The sequence below is a fragment of the Melanotaenia boesemani genome, chromosome 13, assembly GCF_017639745.1.
Source record: "Melanotaenia boesemani isolate fMelBoe1 chromosome 13, fMelBoe1.pri, whole genome shotgun sequence".
NCBI lineage: Eukaryota > Metazoa > Chordata > Actinopteri > Atheriniformes > Melanotaeniidae > Melanotaenia > Melanotaenia boesemani.
This window is the reverse complement of record NC_055694.1, coordinates 8,519,927-8,537,058: the sequence shown is the minus strand read 5'-3', so window position 1 is coordinate 8,537,058 and position 17,132 is coordinate 8,519,927. Positions and strand designations below refer to the sequence as shown.

The 17,132-nt window shown below is 38.4% G+C and overlaps 1 protein-coding gene across 2 annotated transcripts in view; it reads right to left on the bottom strand.

The window, feature by feature from the left end:
* mitfb (melanocyte inducing transcription factor b) overlaps nt 1–17,132 on the bottom strand; it is a 33,500-nt gene that overhangs the window by 4,867 nt on the left and 11,501 nt on the right. The window contains exons 2-9 of one of the 2 annotated variants that reach the window (XM_042004627.1): nt 12,331–12,571; nt 2,863–3,078; nt 2,687–2,782; nt 2,320–2,437; nt 1,956–2,048; nt 1,798–1,854; nt 1,580–1,655; nt 132–279 (exon numbers count right to left, since the gene is read on the bottom strand). In XM_042004627.1, coding sequence (XP_041860561.1) covers nt 132–279; nt 1,580–1,655; nt 1,798–1,854; nt 1,956–2,048; nt 2,320–2,437; nt 2,687–2,782; nt 2,863–3,078; nt 12,331–12,571 — 1,045 coding nt within the window. The remainder of the gene's footprint in view (nt 1–131; nt 280–1,579; nt 1,656–1,797; nt 1,855–1,955; nt 2,049–2,319; nt 2,438–2,686; nt 2,783–2,862; nt 3,079–12,330; nt 12,572–17,132) is intronic. The other variant, XM_042004628.1, reaches the window with a different exon arrangement.

Genomic DNA, 17,132 nt, shown 5'->3' with positions numbered 1-17,132 from the left:
CCATTTCAGATAAATAGGGATTAAAAATGAGCCAACATCTTTCACATCTTTTTACAGTTTCGCATATCCTATTTACTGTAATTATAACATTACTTTGATTAAATTCATTGACTCTGTGCCAAAATCTTTACCTGTATCCTCAGCATTAGATGTCGGTTGGCGTGCTCCAGCTTTTTCTGACGGCTCTCTAACTCTTTGGCTCTCTGCTGTTCCCGCTGCAGCTTCCGGATGTAGTCCACTGATGCCTTCAGGATGGTGCCTTTATTCCAGCGCATGTCTCTGAAAATCACAGAGGCTCCATTATTCTTACTTTCCAACAGTTTCTAAGAACATAAGCTTTAATATCAGACAATCTGCACTCTCATTTCCAAAATTCTCAACGAAGAAGAGGGCAGGATTATCTCTGATGTAGGTGGCTGATAATAACTTAGAAAAGGCAGGAGGCCAATGTATTGCGTGTTAAATATTTAGCGTGAGTTTAACACCATGGTGCAACTTGATGGACTGAATATTGTGTGACGTTACATGAACAGATGTACTGAAGCTTTTCATTTGATAAAAATCAAACAGCAATTTGAGTTTTAGATTTTTAAAAGTCTGTACTCAAGTGACATAATGTCTATTCAGTTCCACTCTGTCGTAAAAACAACAGACATCAGAGAATAATGAGAAGGGAACAAGGATTAGGGTCGCAGTAGAGGCCACAGAGGTGAGTCATAAGGATGACACTCAGCACCCAGAAGAACTGAATGTTGCAGAGGAATTTTTGCAGGAGTAAAATCAATCTTTGTGAAACAAAATGGGAAAGATCCCTACTATAGATCCAACTTTTCTGCAGTTCCACTCCACGGTGTTATGGGCTCAGGTATGTGTAACCAGAGATCTTCAGGACAATTACTTGAGATCTCATAGTCGGGATATTACATTTTAGAACTCACAGAAGCATCAGAGCAGATTTATTGAAATATTTAGTGACCACGTCAACAGTTATGGTGAAACCAAGAGTAACTAAACTTGTTAACCTATTAAAGGTCACATGTCATCTTTGAACAAGATATGGAGATCAAATCAGCAAATATTAGCTTCAGCTGAAGCTCATACGAGGACCCAGAGTTACATAAATCAAGCGTGTTGTTACAGTATTTTCAGTACAAAATTCTCCTTGTGTGTTCCTGCTGAGATGTAGCAACTCAAAGGGAGTTTTATCCTAAAAGACATTTATTGTGGAAGATGCTGACTTGATACTCGCTTAAGGTAAACTTTAAAAAGTTCACACCAGACCCTGGATTTCCTTCCTCTTTCCTTTCATGTTCATTGTCCCAATAAGAGATCTCTTAAAAACCAATGTGGAATAATTAAACCTTTAAAAGGAGCCAAATACACAGTTTGTTAGTGCAGCTAAGCTTGTAATGTTTTTCACCCTTTGCTTATTTATCAGTTATGCATTCCTCATTAGGCTGACAGGGCCTTTTTGCTGTATCATTCTTGATCGCATTTTGCCTGCCTTTTGCTCACAAGACGTCACTCTTGAAGTGACAAACTGCTTTGTCAGTAAGATGAGAGAATATGTGTGACTTACGGGTCATTGGATTTTGGAATCAAAGTTCCCAATTCCTTGATTCGATCATTAATATTAAACCGTCGCCGTCTCTCAACTACAGAACATAGAGAAGAATTAATATGTATTAAGGATTATTTCATGCAACACAATTTAAAACATATTTAGCTGTTTTTTTTAAGGACAATGACCATATACCGCTGCCATTAAAAAGTCAAGTATAATTAATTAAAACTCACTCAAATTATGGTTGTCTTTCTTCTGCCTTTCCTTTGCCAGGGCTCTTACCTCAGCTTCTGAAAAAAGGCTTAATTAGTAACGTTAACAGTCCAGTACATTTATATTATAAAAAACTGGCAGCTAACAATAAATTACGAAGCTAAATATTCTGACATACCCACAGGGAACCCTTCAGGCCTTTGATAGGTGTCAAATTTGCCACAGGATCCAGACTTATCCAGCATATGCATGATGGCCGGGGATTGTGACACTATGAGATAAATCATTTTATCATCAACATACAAAGAATCGATACAAAAAACATGTAGAGTCAACATCCCAACACAGAGGAAATATGAGGTTATTAGCTGCACAAAGGCCTGGAGAGTGGGGTTTTACATAAATTGTTAAAAGACTGATGTTTCCCATTGCGGTCGGGGAAGCTGAAGACACATTATTGTTCTTCAAAGAATTTGCTCCAAAGAATAAAAAACAGGTATTTAATTTTTACATCTTCTGCAGGGGCAGACTGTCATTCCCACCTGAGTATTCCCTTTTGATGTTGGGCAGGTTTGCAGGGCACGAGTTGCTGATGGGCAGACCTTGCTGTGACATGCCCTGAGTACCATACATGTCCATAATGTTAGCAGGCACAGGGATCTGTGAAGAAACAACAAAAACACTGCTGGGCAAAGATCACAGGCATGACAATATAAGTAGTTATCACGATCTATTTTGTTTGTCTAGTCAGTGACAAACTGTAGATAAACTAGTTCTTAGCTCTTTTTGCATCTACATGACTCCAAAATGTCAGACTGTTTCCAGCAGCTTCCAGATTTTTGATCATCCTTTAACATGTTTTATTATCCAGTGCTGAGGATGCATCCCCACAAACACACATGCACATACCGTGCTCGCCATCTGAAGTCCTGGGTCCATCAGGCCGAGGATTTCATCGCTGTAACTGGACTCCAGACTAATAATGTCGTCAATGACATCATCCATCTGAAAACCAGAGGTAAGTCAATGTGTTTAAATGAGTTCCCAAAAAAGGAAATGAAGAAACATTGCAGAGGAGACCTCACCTCTTTTTCGCAGTTTGAGTTGAGGGTCAGTAAGGCCATAGGGCTGTTGGGGGCACTGTTGCCCGGCCCTGGCGGCATGCCCCCGTGATCAGAGGACTGGTTGGGGCAGGGCAAGCTCAACACCTGGGAACCAAGCTTTCCCAGGTACCGCTTCACCTGCTGCTGCTGGGAGCGCTGAATATGGTACTTTGTTGGGTTCTCCAGGTGAGTCTGGACCTTGAAGACAAATAATAAATATAATAATAACAATAAATAACAATACCTGAAATAAAATAAAATTATTCTTAAAGCATAGTAGATGTAATTATAGCTACAGGAGGTTCAACAGAAATGCCACTTGTGTAGAAAAGCAAGTAACTTGGACGCACAAGCCCAGAAAATACTCAGTTTTACATAAGTAACATTACTTTTCTGACATGTTAAGACAAAGTTGTCTCTTGTCAGGCTAAAATAACTTTAAATATAGCTCAAAGTATTTCCAGTCCCCTGTATTGTACAGAACTGGCTATGATCTGAAAATAGACTGGATTCAGCCTCAAAATCCCAAAGTACATTATGCATCTTTTGTTTCTGACACAAAAGTTTTTGTCTCTGCATTCCCCCTTTATGGCTAATGATCCAGAAATGCTTCTGCAGGCAGATAAACAAACTCCAGAGAGCATTTGTCAAGCAGTGGCACATTTTTAGTGGAACAGAGCTGCTGCAATCCAGCTCACATTTAGAAATCTATATTTAAATCTTGTCATCTTTTACCTGAAGTTTTGTTTCAGGGATCAACAAATTCTTTGGTTTACAAAGTATAAAGTCACTACAGGTCATCATAAAATATAGGTACACAAAGCATCAGCACCGATCAGGACGCAGCTCAACTTTTTTTTAAACCAATGAGTTAGAAATGAGTCTGATTAATGTTGATTTTAGACATACCTCATAAGGTTGGTATCCAAGCATCTCAAGCATCATTTCCTTGTTTAAGCTTCAACAATTATAAAATAAATAAATAAATAAATAAAAGAAAAGAAAAAGGAAAGAAAAAAAGATCTGGGTTTAACTTCTAAACTAAGAAGTGCTGTAGTTGCTTCCTCCTCTGCTGTGCCAGAAGACTAAGCCTACAAGTAAGAGGAGAAACACATCCAACTCATCTTTTAAAAAGGCAAGAAAAGCAATTAGCTATGCATGTCAAGGAATCTCAGTGAGCACAATGAGCCTTTTCAAATTTGTGTTGTTTTATGTAAAATCTGTATTTTTTCTTTTATGGTGTATCACTTGATGTCAGGATGTGGCGCCAACAGTTAGAGCCTTTGTTTTGCAGGGCCACCTCTTTAACTGAAACTTGCCTGGGGCTGTTGCTCTGCCCCATCCACTTTTTAACCCATGTGGATGCTTGGCGTGTGTTCCCAGTTCAGTGCAGCACAAAGAATGAAGTCTGTTTCATCTTTGTTTGTCTGCAGCTAACATCTCCTCGTGTCTCAAGATGACATTTCTAATCTGTAAGAACATGCGTCTCGAAGCTAATGAATAGCGGTCTCAGCTACTCAGTTTTTTTTCAAACTGGTGTATTTGTTGCACAGAAGCCCAGAGAACAAGGTTTTTTGACAGAGGAGGTCACAGGTTCTTGACGAACTCTTAGAAACCTCTGACATTTCCTCTCCCTGAATAGAAGCTCCTTCAGTACTGCATTAGATAGTTGAAATAATGAGCTTGACTAACAGAGTCCAAAAGCAACAAATGAAGTCTTATAAAAAAACATACTGCTGGATTCTTTGTTTACAACATGCAATCATGCAATGTTTCTTTTGAAATGATGATTCTCATGCAGCAAACACCTCTAGGTTTACCTATACATTCTAATGTAATAAAATAAAAATGCTTCATCTTACATGGGGCCCATAATGGTCAGGTTTTTGATTTAACACTCACAGAGGTGTGTCTAAATAATGTGCACTGAATCTAAAGTTACATTTTAAGATGTGTTGTGCTGACCACATTATAGTCAGGGATGTTTCTGATGCCTATTTGTGTTAACATGGGGGAAATTAACTAGTGGCAAGAACTCCAGTTTAAAAATCACCTTTAGAAAACATCAAACTGATTTGCCAGCATTGCTTTCATGAACTGAACCTAATAAACTCTGAAATACAGTCAATTAAACTAGTTTACAGTTTACAGGTGTAAAATGAAAAGTGAGTTACAGCAGAAGTCAATAATGGAGATCAGGGTGTCAGAGAGTCTTTCTGTGAAAAATCCTTCCACATCTCAGAACAGAGACTCTTTCAGAGCCTCTAGTCCATGCACAGATACACATCGCTGTCCTGCATGTGAGCTACATTAACATACTGTGTATCCTGCAGGTATGCTGTAAATTCTCATCACAAGGTTGCTAAGCTGACACCACTGAGGGGGGTGCATTCACGGTGTTTCAATGATTCATTAAGAAGAGTAATATCAAGCTTCAGGCAAAAGAATGCGGCTCATTTCCATCGATCACTAATATCCTCCTTCAGTCTTTATTTTGTTCTCATTATGGTGCTTTGCATCAGCTTATTGCAACCATAGTAGTAATCGACACATCTTCAGGATCATTTCCTCTTTTATCTGAACATCTATAGCAACTCGACTCCTCTACAAATCAGTTTTCTGAGCCACTTAATTAAAAAATCAAATAAATGATGATATGTTTTGTACATAATGAACCACACAGGCGCAGCTCCTAATAATAGACTTGATTGTGTAGAAACCTAATCCAGAAGGATAAACTTGAGCCATAAATGAGTGACCCAGTTATTAGCAGGTTTAAAGAAGTAAACAAAGTGAATGTGAATTATTTGTGCCTTTAGATTGGTTTTATCCTTCTCTCGTCTTTTTGTTTTCTTTTGAAATATAGCTACTAATAACTACTATGTAAGTAAACATATTTTAGCAAATTAGTTAATAATCTTTTTGACTTACAAGTAGTAATGGCAAAATAGTAATATTAGATAAAATTGGAAAAAAAAATAAATAAATAAAAAAACTTTCTTCCATTAATTGTCAAAACAGTACTGATGTAAAAAAACAATCCACACAGTTATGGTCATAATATTTATGTTGATCAAGTAACTGATGAATAGCTAACTATATAAGCAAGGAGCAACAAAAAACTCCAGCTGTACTGAATCATGAATCTGGACTGTACAACAACTTTTTGTCCATTTTCTGTTTTTTAGGTACACCAAAGGGAGCAGATGCAATGGTTTGGGCATCTGGTTAGGATGACTCCTGGATTCCGGAGGTGTTTTGGGCACATCCCACCCTGAAGTGGCCCCGGGTAAGACCCAGAAAATGCTGGCCCCCCAGTTTAGGCTACCTCAGCTACCCCACGTTGAATAAGTGGTAGAAAAGATGGATAGATGGTTGGAATCTAAAATGAGGTATCCGTGGCACAGTGAACTTTTGATTTGAAATTAGCAAAACCAAACCCAGTCCCGACACTGTGTCACAGAAATGAGCATCTTTTGGATGCCACATTCTAATAAACTTGACCTTTCTACTTAACCTGGCAAGGGATAATGAGATGATAAGACTTGGATCGACTTTATGAAGAGCAAAGTTTAAACTTGGTAATAAAGATGTTGGAGAAACTAACTCATAGAATCTGATTTATAAACATCATTCAGCGGACTGAAAGACATCTTAACAGTCTCATACTGTTACAAACTGTATATAAATGTACCAGAGTTGCACACTGTGGATTGATGCTGTGACGGAGATCAGAGTGCTCGTTTCTGAATACTAAAGCTTCACAAACAACTACAGTCAAAAGACATTTGGAGACCTGACTATGTGCATAGCTATGGTGATCGAGAGTTGGAGATTACCACCAACACCTGCCTTATTTTTCACTTGGTAGCTATAAAAACCTTTACTGCAGGTCACACTGAGCAGATATCTGTTGAATTTTCAGCATGACAAACTGGCCATGAGAATAAAAGTGGCACAATTTAACGATATTGGTAACTTAGGCTGGAAGAAGAAGTAAACATCCAGTATCTAAAGTAAGCGTTTAGGATTGCACTTGTGAGCAGTTTAGTTCATTAAACACAACTTGGTTGTGTTAGATGTGTTTATGTTTCCTTTAAGCTGATCTGAGGTCTGTCAATCAGGGTATTTAGCACTACTCATTTTTGTAAGGTTTTAAAACATAATTTGACAAAGCTGGCAGTTGTTAGCATCATCCATTTATGGCAGAAATATTTATTAAATATTTACCATATTAAACTTTGATATGGCAAAGTCAGAACAAAAGCATGTTTTCACTTCACTCAGATTTTAAGATAAACATCAAATCTGTAATCTCTATTACATTTTATTGATGTGCAATCAATCAAACTTAAATTTTAAAGCACTTCTTTTGCAACTCAAAGTGCCTTTTTATCACAAAAAAACAAACAGGCAAAGCTTAAGATCATATGAAATAAAATGAAACAAGAAAATAAAAATTGAAAGTGCATGAACAGACTACAAAAACCACCACCTTCCCTGTACTGTATATCATATCATTTAAATAGTATTAGACTTCAATATTCATCTTCAGCCTCCATCCATCCAAAATACTTTTGTTTTCAAGTGACCGTTCTAATTTAGCAGTTTTTGTGATAATCCAGAACTAAACTTGAGTTTGATTGATTGATAAATTGATAGATAAATAAATAAATAAATGAATGAATGAATGAATGAATGAATGAATGAATGAATGATCAGTTTGTTCTGCCGTGACTTTAACTTTCTATGTGCTTCAGTTTGATTTAATTTGTGCCCTGTACTTTCTGTGTGGTAAAGATCTTTTTTTAATCGGCTGGTTTTAAAGTCTCTTTCAGCCTGAACTGTTGTTGTGTAACTATCCTGGTCTGAACCTTTGACACTCATTTATAAAACCAGCAGAAACGTACATTTTATAATTTATCATTGCACCAGTTTCTACAGTTAATTCTACTTGTCGTGTCCTGAATCATTTCTATTTTCTTCTGTTAAATAACAGAATTTTTAAAAAATTGATCACAAGACAAAAACAACAGTGATTTATATAAGAGATACGTTATTTTCTGATCTTTCCTGTCCTGAACTGCACAGATTTATCTTTGACCCTTTGTGGGTCCCAGACTCCTTACTTTGAAGGGGCTCCTGTAAACCCACATTTGACAGAGAGGGTTTTGTTGAACACAGACACAAAGAGTGTGTGTGTTTGTCTGTATGTTTCTCTCCTTTTTTCACACTTCCTCAGAATCGATAGCAGACGTCTAAAAATAGAAACAAAAAAAATACGTACAAGGGATTACTGTAGATTACTGCCCCATACACTCCCTCTCAATCCTACATAGTCGCAGAGTTTGAAAATAGAAACAAAGAGAGCTTTAAGGTCATAATGTGCACAACTAGAATATAGAGGTGCCCCAATGCGAATCAGAACAACTATATGAAGCTATTTTACAGTACAAGCAGTGTTTGGGTCTCAGACAATTATCAGCTGAAAATGGCTCATTTTGCCCCTTTAAAGCTCCTAAAGGAGGCTATTTGTTAATTTTTTTTTTAAACCATTTAATATTGTAGGGGTTCAGTCATTGTTTACTGTTAAAACATTTTTTTAGAAGTAATGGTAACAATTACTTACATCATTTTTGAAAATGTACAATAATGTTTTAATAAAAATGATTTGATTATCATATTGTGTTAAATCAAATATATCAATTAATGCATCACACTGTTTTCTACCTACTTTGTCTCATTTGTATAATATGAACTGTATTCTTCTTGGTACTGAGCAAAAAATGTATTTGCTAATAAGTTAAAAGAGTAATGAGCTTTGATAAAGCAAAAAAACTTGTGAACCTCTGTGATCTGAAGTCTCTATTGTTTTCCATCCAGCTGATTTAGTTTCATCCTTGGACTCAAACAAGCGTTTGAGCTTTTTCTAGTTTGTTTTGTCCTCAGGGATGTCCTAAATTATCACACATAATTAGATGATCTCACAGCTCCAAGTGACTTTACTGAAGGCCCTTAAGGGCCACAGACTTCATGCTGGAACATCCTGGCCTTGTCAATACGGCTTTTGTTGCAATGAAATAATGTTGAGTGTGACGAATTTTCAGTTTTTAAGGTAAAAAAGAAACCCTTTTCATGGTGCATTTGGAAAGTGGAGATGCACACAGATGAACTTCTGTGAGGTTACTGTATCTAAATTGTATGAAAAGTCTAAACAATGTGGCATCCAACATTGATTCAGGCTTGGTCCAGCATATACTGTGAGGCATCTCTTGCATGAATCATGCATTATGTTAGTTTGGGGGAAAAACCGGTGAGTAGCGAAACAGAACAAGGACCTAAACTTCCTTTCCCCAGCTTTACTTTATGCACTCTTCCCAACGTACACTGTTTGGAAATAAGACATCAACTTCTAACTCACAGCATCTGCAAACACAGCAAACAAGACAGCTTGTTGTTCCCCAGCTCCTTTTTAGCCACCAACAAGCCAGAGGGCATCAGCAACATAACCCCCAAAGAGTCAGAAACCCAACAGAAACAAGCACAAAGCGTCCCGCTGTACTGAAGGAGGGTGCTGGGTGAGCGCAGAATGACAAATACTGATTTGTTTTTTTTTTTTTTTTTTACTTGAATGCTACAGGCATTCCCTGATGGTCCTACCAGGATACATTAACAACACTGCCCCCGTTTGCTATGCAAACTAGAAGAATAGGCCACTTTGTCTCATAGTTAAGCTGCTAACGTGCTTTGCAGAACTTGCAGACAACAACTGTGATGCTAATGTCAGTAGCTACTTCTAAACAACCTGTGGTCTTCTCCTCTGGGTGGAAATTAGAACCTTAGGCTAATAACATCTATGTGTCTTTAAATGATAAATGTTGGGTTGAAACCAGCATAAATCATATGAAAATGACGGTGAAGTGGATTAGTCTTATAAAATCTGAATATACAGCTAATAATAGAAAGGTAATGATAAAATACTATGACAAAACTTGGCAGTGAACGCTAGTGGTGGCAGATTAGCGCTTAAAATAACATTTTGTGCTTTGTTTCATGAAGTGATTACACTGCACAATGCAGACGAAATAATTTTAGCAGAAAATTTCATGGTAATGTGTTTTTAACTAAATAAAATATTTCCTATTAAATTACTTTTTGTATCTGCTAGCAAACAGAAAGCAAACTGAATCAGTTCTATTGCATACTGGTCACGTGCTACACTGTTAGTATGATCTAAAAGTACAGGGTAGAAGAGCACATTGTTCTTTTTGAGGCACCATAAGTCCCTTTGAGGAAAAAAAGAAATCATCAAATCATTTGTTTAACCCTTTTAGGAAGTAACCTCAACACAAATTTCAAAGCAGTGTTTTTTTTTTCTCTTAAATATGCCATGGAATTAAGGCAGTGGGGGCTAATCACAAGCATTCTTCACTGAATTACCGTTCGGTGTGTGGTAAGGCTGTGCTCGCCTTTGTCTTGATCCCTAAACTGATCCCATACTTATTCCCCACAAGGTCAGAGGTCACTTGGTTAATTAAGGGTCCAATCAGTCTTTAGATAAACTCATCTGAGCTTAATGTTTGCACTTTCTGAGGTCCAGCAGCTCTGCCTGGTACCCCTGAGCTTTGTGTGGACTCTGCTAATCTATCCACAGACAGGGGAGCAGGTTAACCCAGCTAAACAGCGCCAAGCTAGAACGGCCTTTTCATTTCAGGACTTCAGTCAACGAAGAATGTCTGTAAGCTCTGGGCCAAAGCAGAGTAACTACTCTAATTTGATGTATTGTACAAGGTGAGGGGTTCAGGGTGGGGGCGTCCTAAACCTCTCAAAGAGCAGCAGATTATAGAGTAAGTATTATTTTTGCTGCATGGGGAGGGTATTGTTTTCAATGGATGTACTGTATTTGTGCCTGACGGCCGGCCCTTGCCACACACATCTAGGGTGATGACAGTGTGAGTGAGCAAGAAAGCGTGAAATCTCCACATGTGCTGCAGATGAATTTAACTCAATAAAGATTTCTCCATATCTCACATTTTTACACAGTATTTAATTAAAAGGTTATGGAGGTGAGCAGGCTAAATGGCTACTTATGTTCTACAGCAGAGGTACAAAATACAGAGGTAGGAAAGAATAGTTTTCTTTCCTACCTCTGGAGAAATGGAGGGATTTTACTGATTTTCTCCTCTTTCCAAGAGTCAGAAATGATATTCGGATGGTTTTGGTTAATAAATATGAGCCCACAAGCGTCTCTTTCCTTACTTGGTCTAAGGACAGGTCTACAGTCTTGACCTCTACTGCCTTTATAGTGGGTACACTATCTAATTGCAATATAAAACGTGTGATGTAGTATTTTTTACTAACACTTCTGTGGTAGCCATCAAAGGAAACAAGACTGGTTAAAGGAATTCTGACTTTTTGGCAAGTAGGTTTAACATCTGTGTTGACACCAAAGTCATTAACGCAGTCAACTGATAAAACATTTGCCTTTGAGACATGATAGTAACAAAAAACAGACAAAAGCTTCTTTTGGATTTTACAAAAGCGCCAACCTCCACACAAAAAACATGTGAACAGATACAAGAACACGGAGGCAAGAGTCCTGACCTAACCTCCATGCATTGCAGTACCCTAACCCCTTGACATTTCTTAACATCCATGAAAGCAGAATAACAAAACTCTGACGTGTTTTGTCAGGACCAGTTAAAAATAAATCTAAAAACTTGTCTGCATGTGCAAAACATTCAAAAACAGGACTTCACAGACAGGACTTTTTTTTTTTTTTTTAAACATGGAAAGTCACTAAATGAAATGTTTTGAAAACATTCTCCAGAAATTGTTTTTGAAAAAAAAAACCTAGATATGACCAAAAAGTAGCAAAAGCACAGGAATTCTCCGTCACAGATGAACGCAATCCCGTTTACGCAACACAACCCAACACACTTCTGTCGATACTTCATTTCAACCTCTCTGAAAAAAGAACAACAAGGAAACAGGAACACTTACCAAAATATGCTGTTGAAATGTACAGTCAAACGCAATGCTCTGAACTTGTACAGCAAATCTTAACAGTCTCTTGTCCCTTGGACTGCCAGGGAATCAAAGCTACGAAAAGATGTGAATGTAGCTGAGCAAATAGGATTAAAGATGGCTAAATCCAAATGGCTGGAAGCACAGCATGCATTAAAGAGGAATTCTCTCAGGAAAGATAATCCCCATATACGCATTTTAACACACTTCACTCACCCCTATTTTTTTTTTTTTTTTTACACAGACATAGTAAAACCACAACTGCCTGACTGTCTACACACGAGTCACCAATAACTATAAATACAGCAGGACCATTCAGGCTGCAGCAGTGACGCATGCAACTTCCAGAGATGGAACTTCATATTGCTAATTAAACATTTCTCCTCCTCCCCGACTTTAGAAACTACATCTATGGCTTCTTACCTTGAGCACCTCCATTGGCACCTGTGCAGCAGGTGGTATACTGACGGGGACACTGACATTGATGGCGGGGGTCTGGGTTGCTGTGGTTTGTGGGTACTGGGCGGACTGCTGTCTCTGCTGCTCCCGCCGCTCCTGCTCCTGAAGCTGCTCCCGCATCAGCTGTTGCCGTAGCAGGATGCGTGATGTCATGGCCGAGGAGCTCAGCGGGGGCTTGTTGGAACTGTGCTGGTCTGATGGGTTGCTGTGGGGAGGGGGGAAGATGGCAGATGAATGGTCAGAGAGGGAAAAAGAGAAAGCCAAAGACCGATTAGAGAGTTTGATGCGAACAAAGGCCAAAAGATGGCGAGTGATAGTGGAGAGAGGGTAGATTGAGGTCAAATGGGGCAGGAGTAGTCAAGCAAAAAGAGAGCAGGAAAGCTAGAAAAAGATGGAGGGGAGGGTGACGTTAACACGATGGAAGTAAACTGGCAGGAAGGATGACTGAGGGGCAGAGATCAAAAGAAAGTCTTGTCTGTAGAGCTGCAAAAATTAATCGACTGGCTGGTTGATCTATTTTCGTAACCTGTCATGTTGATTGTTTTCTTTGTCAGTTATTGTCAAGAGCTGTCTTGTGTTTCACAGATTAAACTGTTGCATTTACATAAATGGAAGCTAAAATTACTCTCTTATCAATGTACTCATTAAAATTAAATAAAAATAAAAAAAAGAGCAGAACAAGAGTGGTCAATGAACTCACAAAGGCTTTTTAACATTAGGAGATAATAAACACCACAAAAAGAGGAACACTCGAGAAGAGGCTGCTTCAGTTTTCCCACTCTTAAATTTAGATGCTTACTCCCCAGACTGAGTCCTGCAGTCCTAAAATAGAGAGACTGCTGAAGCAGAAGTTGTCGGGATGAAGCCTTCATGGAGTGAGTGATCCTTTTGATAAAACCCAGTAAAATGTCTGGCCAATCCAGCTGTGCAATAATCGTACTAATTAGCCAGTGCACTCAAAGACGGCTTCGGTCTGCAGCGTATTCACTGGGTGTTTAGCCTTCAACATACCGTAGCACTGCGTATATCTCATGGTCTGACACCACACAGACTGAGCTCTGCACCTGATACCTAACAAAACCATATTTTATGACCAATATGCAGAATTTAAAGTCAAACAAGATCTTAAAAGGAAAAACAAAGGCTGACTTTCAGCTTCTTCTGTTAACAGTAGAGCACCAATTTGAGTCTCTCAGTCTGACAGCTATTTCTTTTTTCTTGACGGTTCCTTTGTACTTTGCAGAGACCATGGAATCAGGTTTAGTGTGCATATGCTTAATTCCTCTGTCTGTATGACTTGTGTTTCCTTTCATCTAAGAAATTTCAAACAAAGTCACTGGATCTAATGTTAAAACTCTTTATTTCTCTTGCCAGAACTGAAAGCTTTGGGGTTTCTTTCTTTCTTTAATCAGCTTCACTGTTTCAGATGCTTTTGTTACTTCAAACTAAAGCAATTCATTATTATTGGACAGTACCACTAATGCTCTGATCCCCAATGCTAGAGAGAGGGTTCTGATGAAAATTAGCAGCAGAGTAAATTTTCCAATTTTACCTTCTCTTTATTGGCTCCCTGTTAAATCTTGAATACAATTTAAAATTCTTCGACTTACTTATAAAGTTCTCAGTGTCCAAGCTCCTTTGTCTCTTAAAGATTTTATAGTTCTATACTTTCCCGACAGAGCACTTCCTATAAAAGCCTCTATCTTTAATATTAGACTCAAAACTTTCCTTTTTGATAAAGCTTATAGTGAGTGCTGGATTGGGTGATCCTTGGCCATCCTTTCAGTTAAACTGCTATAGGCATACTGTATACATTATTGTTAACTTCAATTCATGATTCTCTTTTTCATTCTAAGTTGGCATCCCTGATTTGGAATTATGGTTCTTGCTCTCTTTCCTGTCCTCTCCATCCCAAACTGGTCATGGCAGATGGCCACCCTTCCTGAACCTGGTTCTGCTGCTGGTCTTCCTTGTTCCTGATTTTCTTTTGTACTGTCATCTGCTGCCCCATGCATGCTCAGGATGGGGAAATTGAAGAGAAGAATTGATGCAATCTTTGGCAAAGGCAGTTATTATTTTTTTATCAACTGGCTCATAATGTGGATCATGCAGTGGTTGAGTTCTAACTGGATTATAAATTGGACAATGATCAGTTGGACTGTATTTAAAAATGCTTTGAAACAACTTCGTTGTGAACTGGCGCTATACAAATAAAGCTGAATTGTTGATTTCAGAAACATATATATATATATATATATATATATATATATTGTCCCCTCGGCCTCCGTGGGCGGTCTCTCATCCATCCAAGCTCGGGTCCTCTACCAGAGGCCTGGGAGCTTGAGGGTTCTGAGCAGTATCTTGGCTGTTTCTAGGACTGCACTATTCTGGACCGAGATATCTTAGGTTTGTCCTGGGATCTGCTGTAGCCACTCTTCCAGTTTGGGGGTTACTGCCCCGAGTAATCCGGTGACCACGGGCACCATTGTTGCCTTCACTTTCCAGGCCTTCTCAAGTTCTTCTTTCAGGCCTTGGTATTTCTCCAGTTTCTCATGTTCCTTTTTCCTGATGTTGCAATCACTTGGTATTGCGATGTCAACCACAACAGCTTTCCTCTGCTGTTTGTCCATCACCACAATGTCCGGCTGGTTTGCCATTACCATTTTGTCGGTCTGGATCTGGAAGTCCCACAGGATCTTAGCTCAGTTATTCTCTACCACCTTCGTAGGTGTTTTCCACCTTGACCTCTGGGCTTTTGATGCAACACACACACATACAAATCATCAATTTGAACAGATTCAAATGTAATTAATCCAATAATGATTTATGAAACTCGGAGATCAACTTTTTTTGCACATTTCTTTTTCCGATGACAGTAAAGACCCGACTCTTGCAAGACTTGACGATGCTCAAAAGACAAGTGAGGCCCTGTTTATGTATATACACAAAATATAAATTAAACTGTATAGTACAATAATTTCCAGAAATACTGTATGTGTGTGTGGTCCATTCTCTAAATAAAATTTATTGTATAGAGGACTTTTCTTAGATAAAAATTGCAATGTGCTTTACAATCAATACAAAAAGCGATAAAAATAATAAACAACAAAAACAATCAAACTGCAACTGAAAGCTTACCCTAATAAGATCTCCAGCTGTTTATTAAAGGAATTAAAACTAATGCTGGGCACGTTAACGCTTTAATCGCGCATTAGCGTAACGCTTAGTTAGCTCAATGCTTAGTTAGCGTAACGCTTAGTTAGCGCAACGCTTAGTTAGCGCAACGCTTAGTTAGAGCAACGCTTAGTTAACGCAACGCTTAGTTAGCGCAACGCTTAGTTAGAGCAACGCTTAGTTAGAGCAACGCTTAGTTAACGCAACGCTTAGTTAGCGCAACGCTTAGTTAGAGCAACGCTTAGAGCAACGCTTAGTTAACGCAAAGCTTAGTTAGCGCAACGCTTAGTTAGAGCAACGCTTAGTTAGAGCAAAGCTTAGTTAACGCAACGCTTAGTTAGCGCAACGCTTAGTTAGAGCAACGCTTAGTTAACGCAACGCTTAGTTAGCGCAAAGCTTAGTTAGCGCAACGCTTATTTAGCGCGTTAATTTTTTTAATCACGTTAAGTTTTTTTTTTTTTTTTTTTTTGGGGCTGGCCGCTGGCTTTAATGACAGAAACACAGCGTCCCTGTCTCTCTACGTCTGATGTAGTCAGGAGAGAGCGGGTTTAATAAAATGAAGAGATGTTTTCTGTCTGGAACTTAAGAAAGAAGAAGAACCGACGTTTCTCTTTGTCTGTCAGAACCCATGCAGATGGGCAGAACATCGTGATTTTTGGATGAGAAACTGCTCCAAAAGACAATGAGAAACTTTTAATTAATTTTTTTTTTTTTAATAAATGCGGTTTTAATTTAGGCCTAGATAGCAAAGGTAAGACATGCCTTCTGACTTTTACAAAGGTAAAGCATAAATCGGGTCTTCTTCTGCCTCTGGTTCGGTGAATCTTGGTCGTAGCGAGATAAAACTTCCAGCTGTGGAATCTGTGAGATGTGAGCTTTCAGTAGATGAGTCGTTTGTTCATGTTCATGGGGAGACATCATCTGCGTTTACATATTTTTCTGACTTTATGTACCTGGTCTTTGAATTATTTGGTGTCTTAACTGTGTTTGTTGGTGATAGAAATGGTTTTACTGAGCTGGTAGCTGAGATTCTGGACTTTCTGTGGATACCACACGTTTATAGTTACATCTACAGACCAGACGTTACACCCGGAAACGAGATGTTAACCCCTTAACTCCCGATGGCGGAGGCTGCAGGTGCAGTCAAGCTAAAAATGAAAGTTTAGAGAATTTAAATAAAACAGCTAAATAAAACTTCTTTAGAGACGCAAATGTTACGAGACTTTTCAAAAAGGCAACTTAATATATATATTTTTAAGAGCCACCATAGGATATTTGTTATTTTTGAAGCGCCACATTTTTATTTCCATATTTTATTTAGGTTTAAAAAAAAAAGAAAATCATAAACCTTTATAAAAAGAGGATAAACAGACTTTCTTCTAAGGGATGTAGATATTTGTGGAAAATGATGTTGAAGAAAAAAAAAGTCCCTGGTTTCCAACCTAATGACAAGAAAGATAGATTTTAAAAAATATTTTAGCCACGTATTTAGAGGCATTGTGGAAGGTCCAGAGAGACACTTGCGGCTCCAGAGCTGCAGGTTGGAGACCCCTGATGTAAACCAAAATTTACTGCATTTTCTTTATATAGCA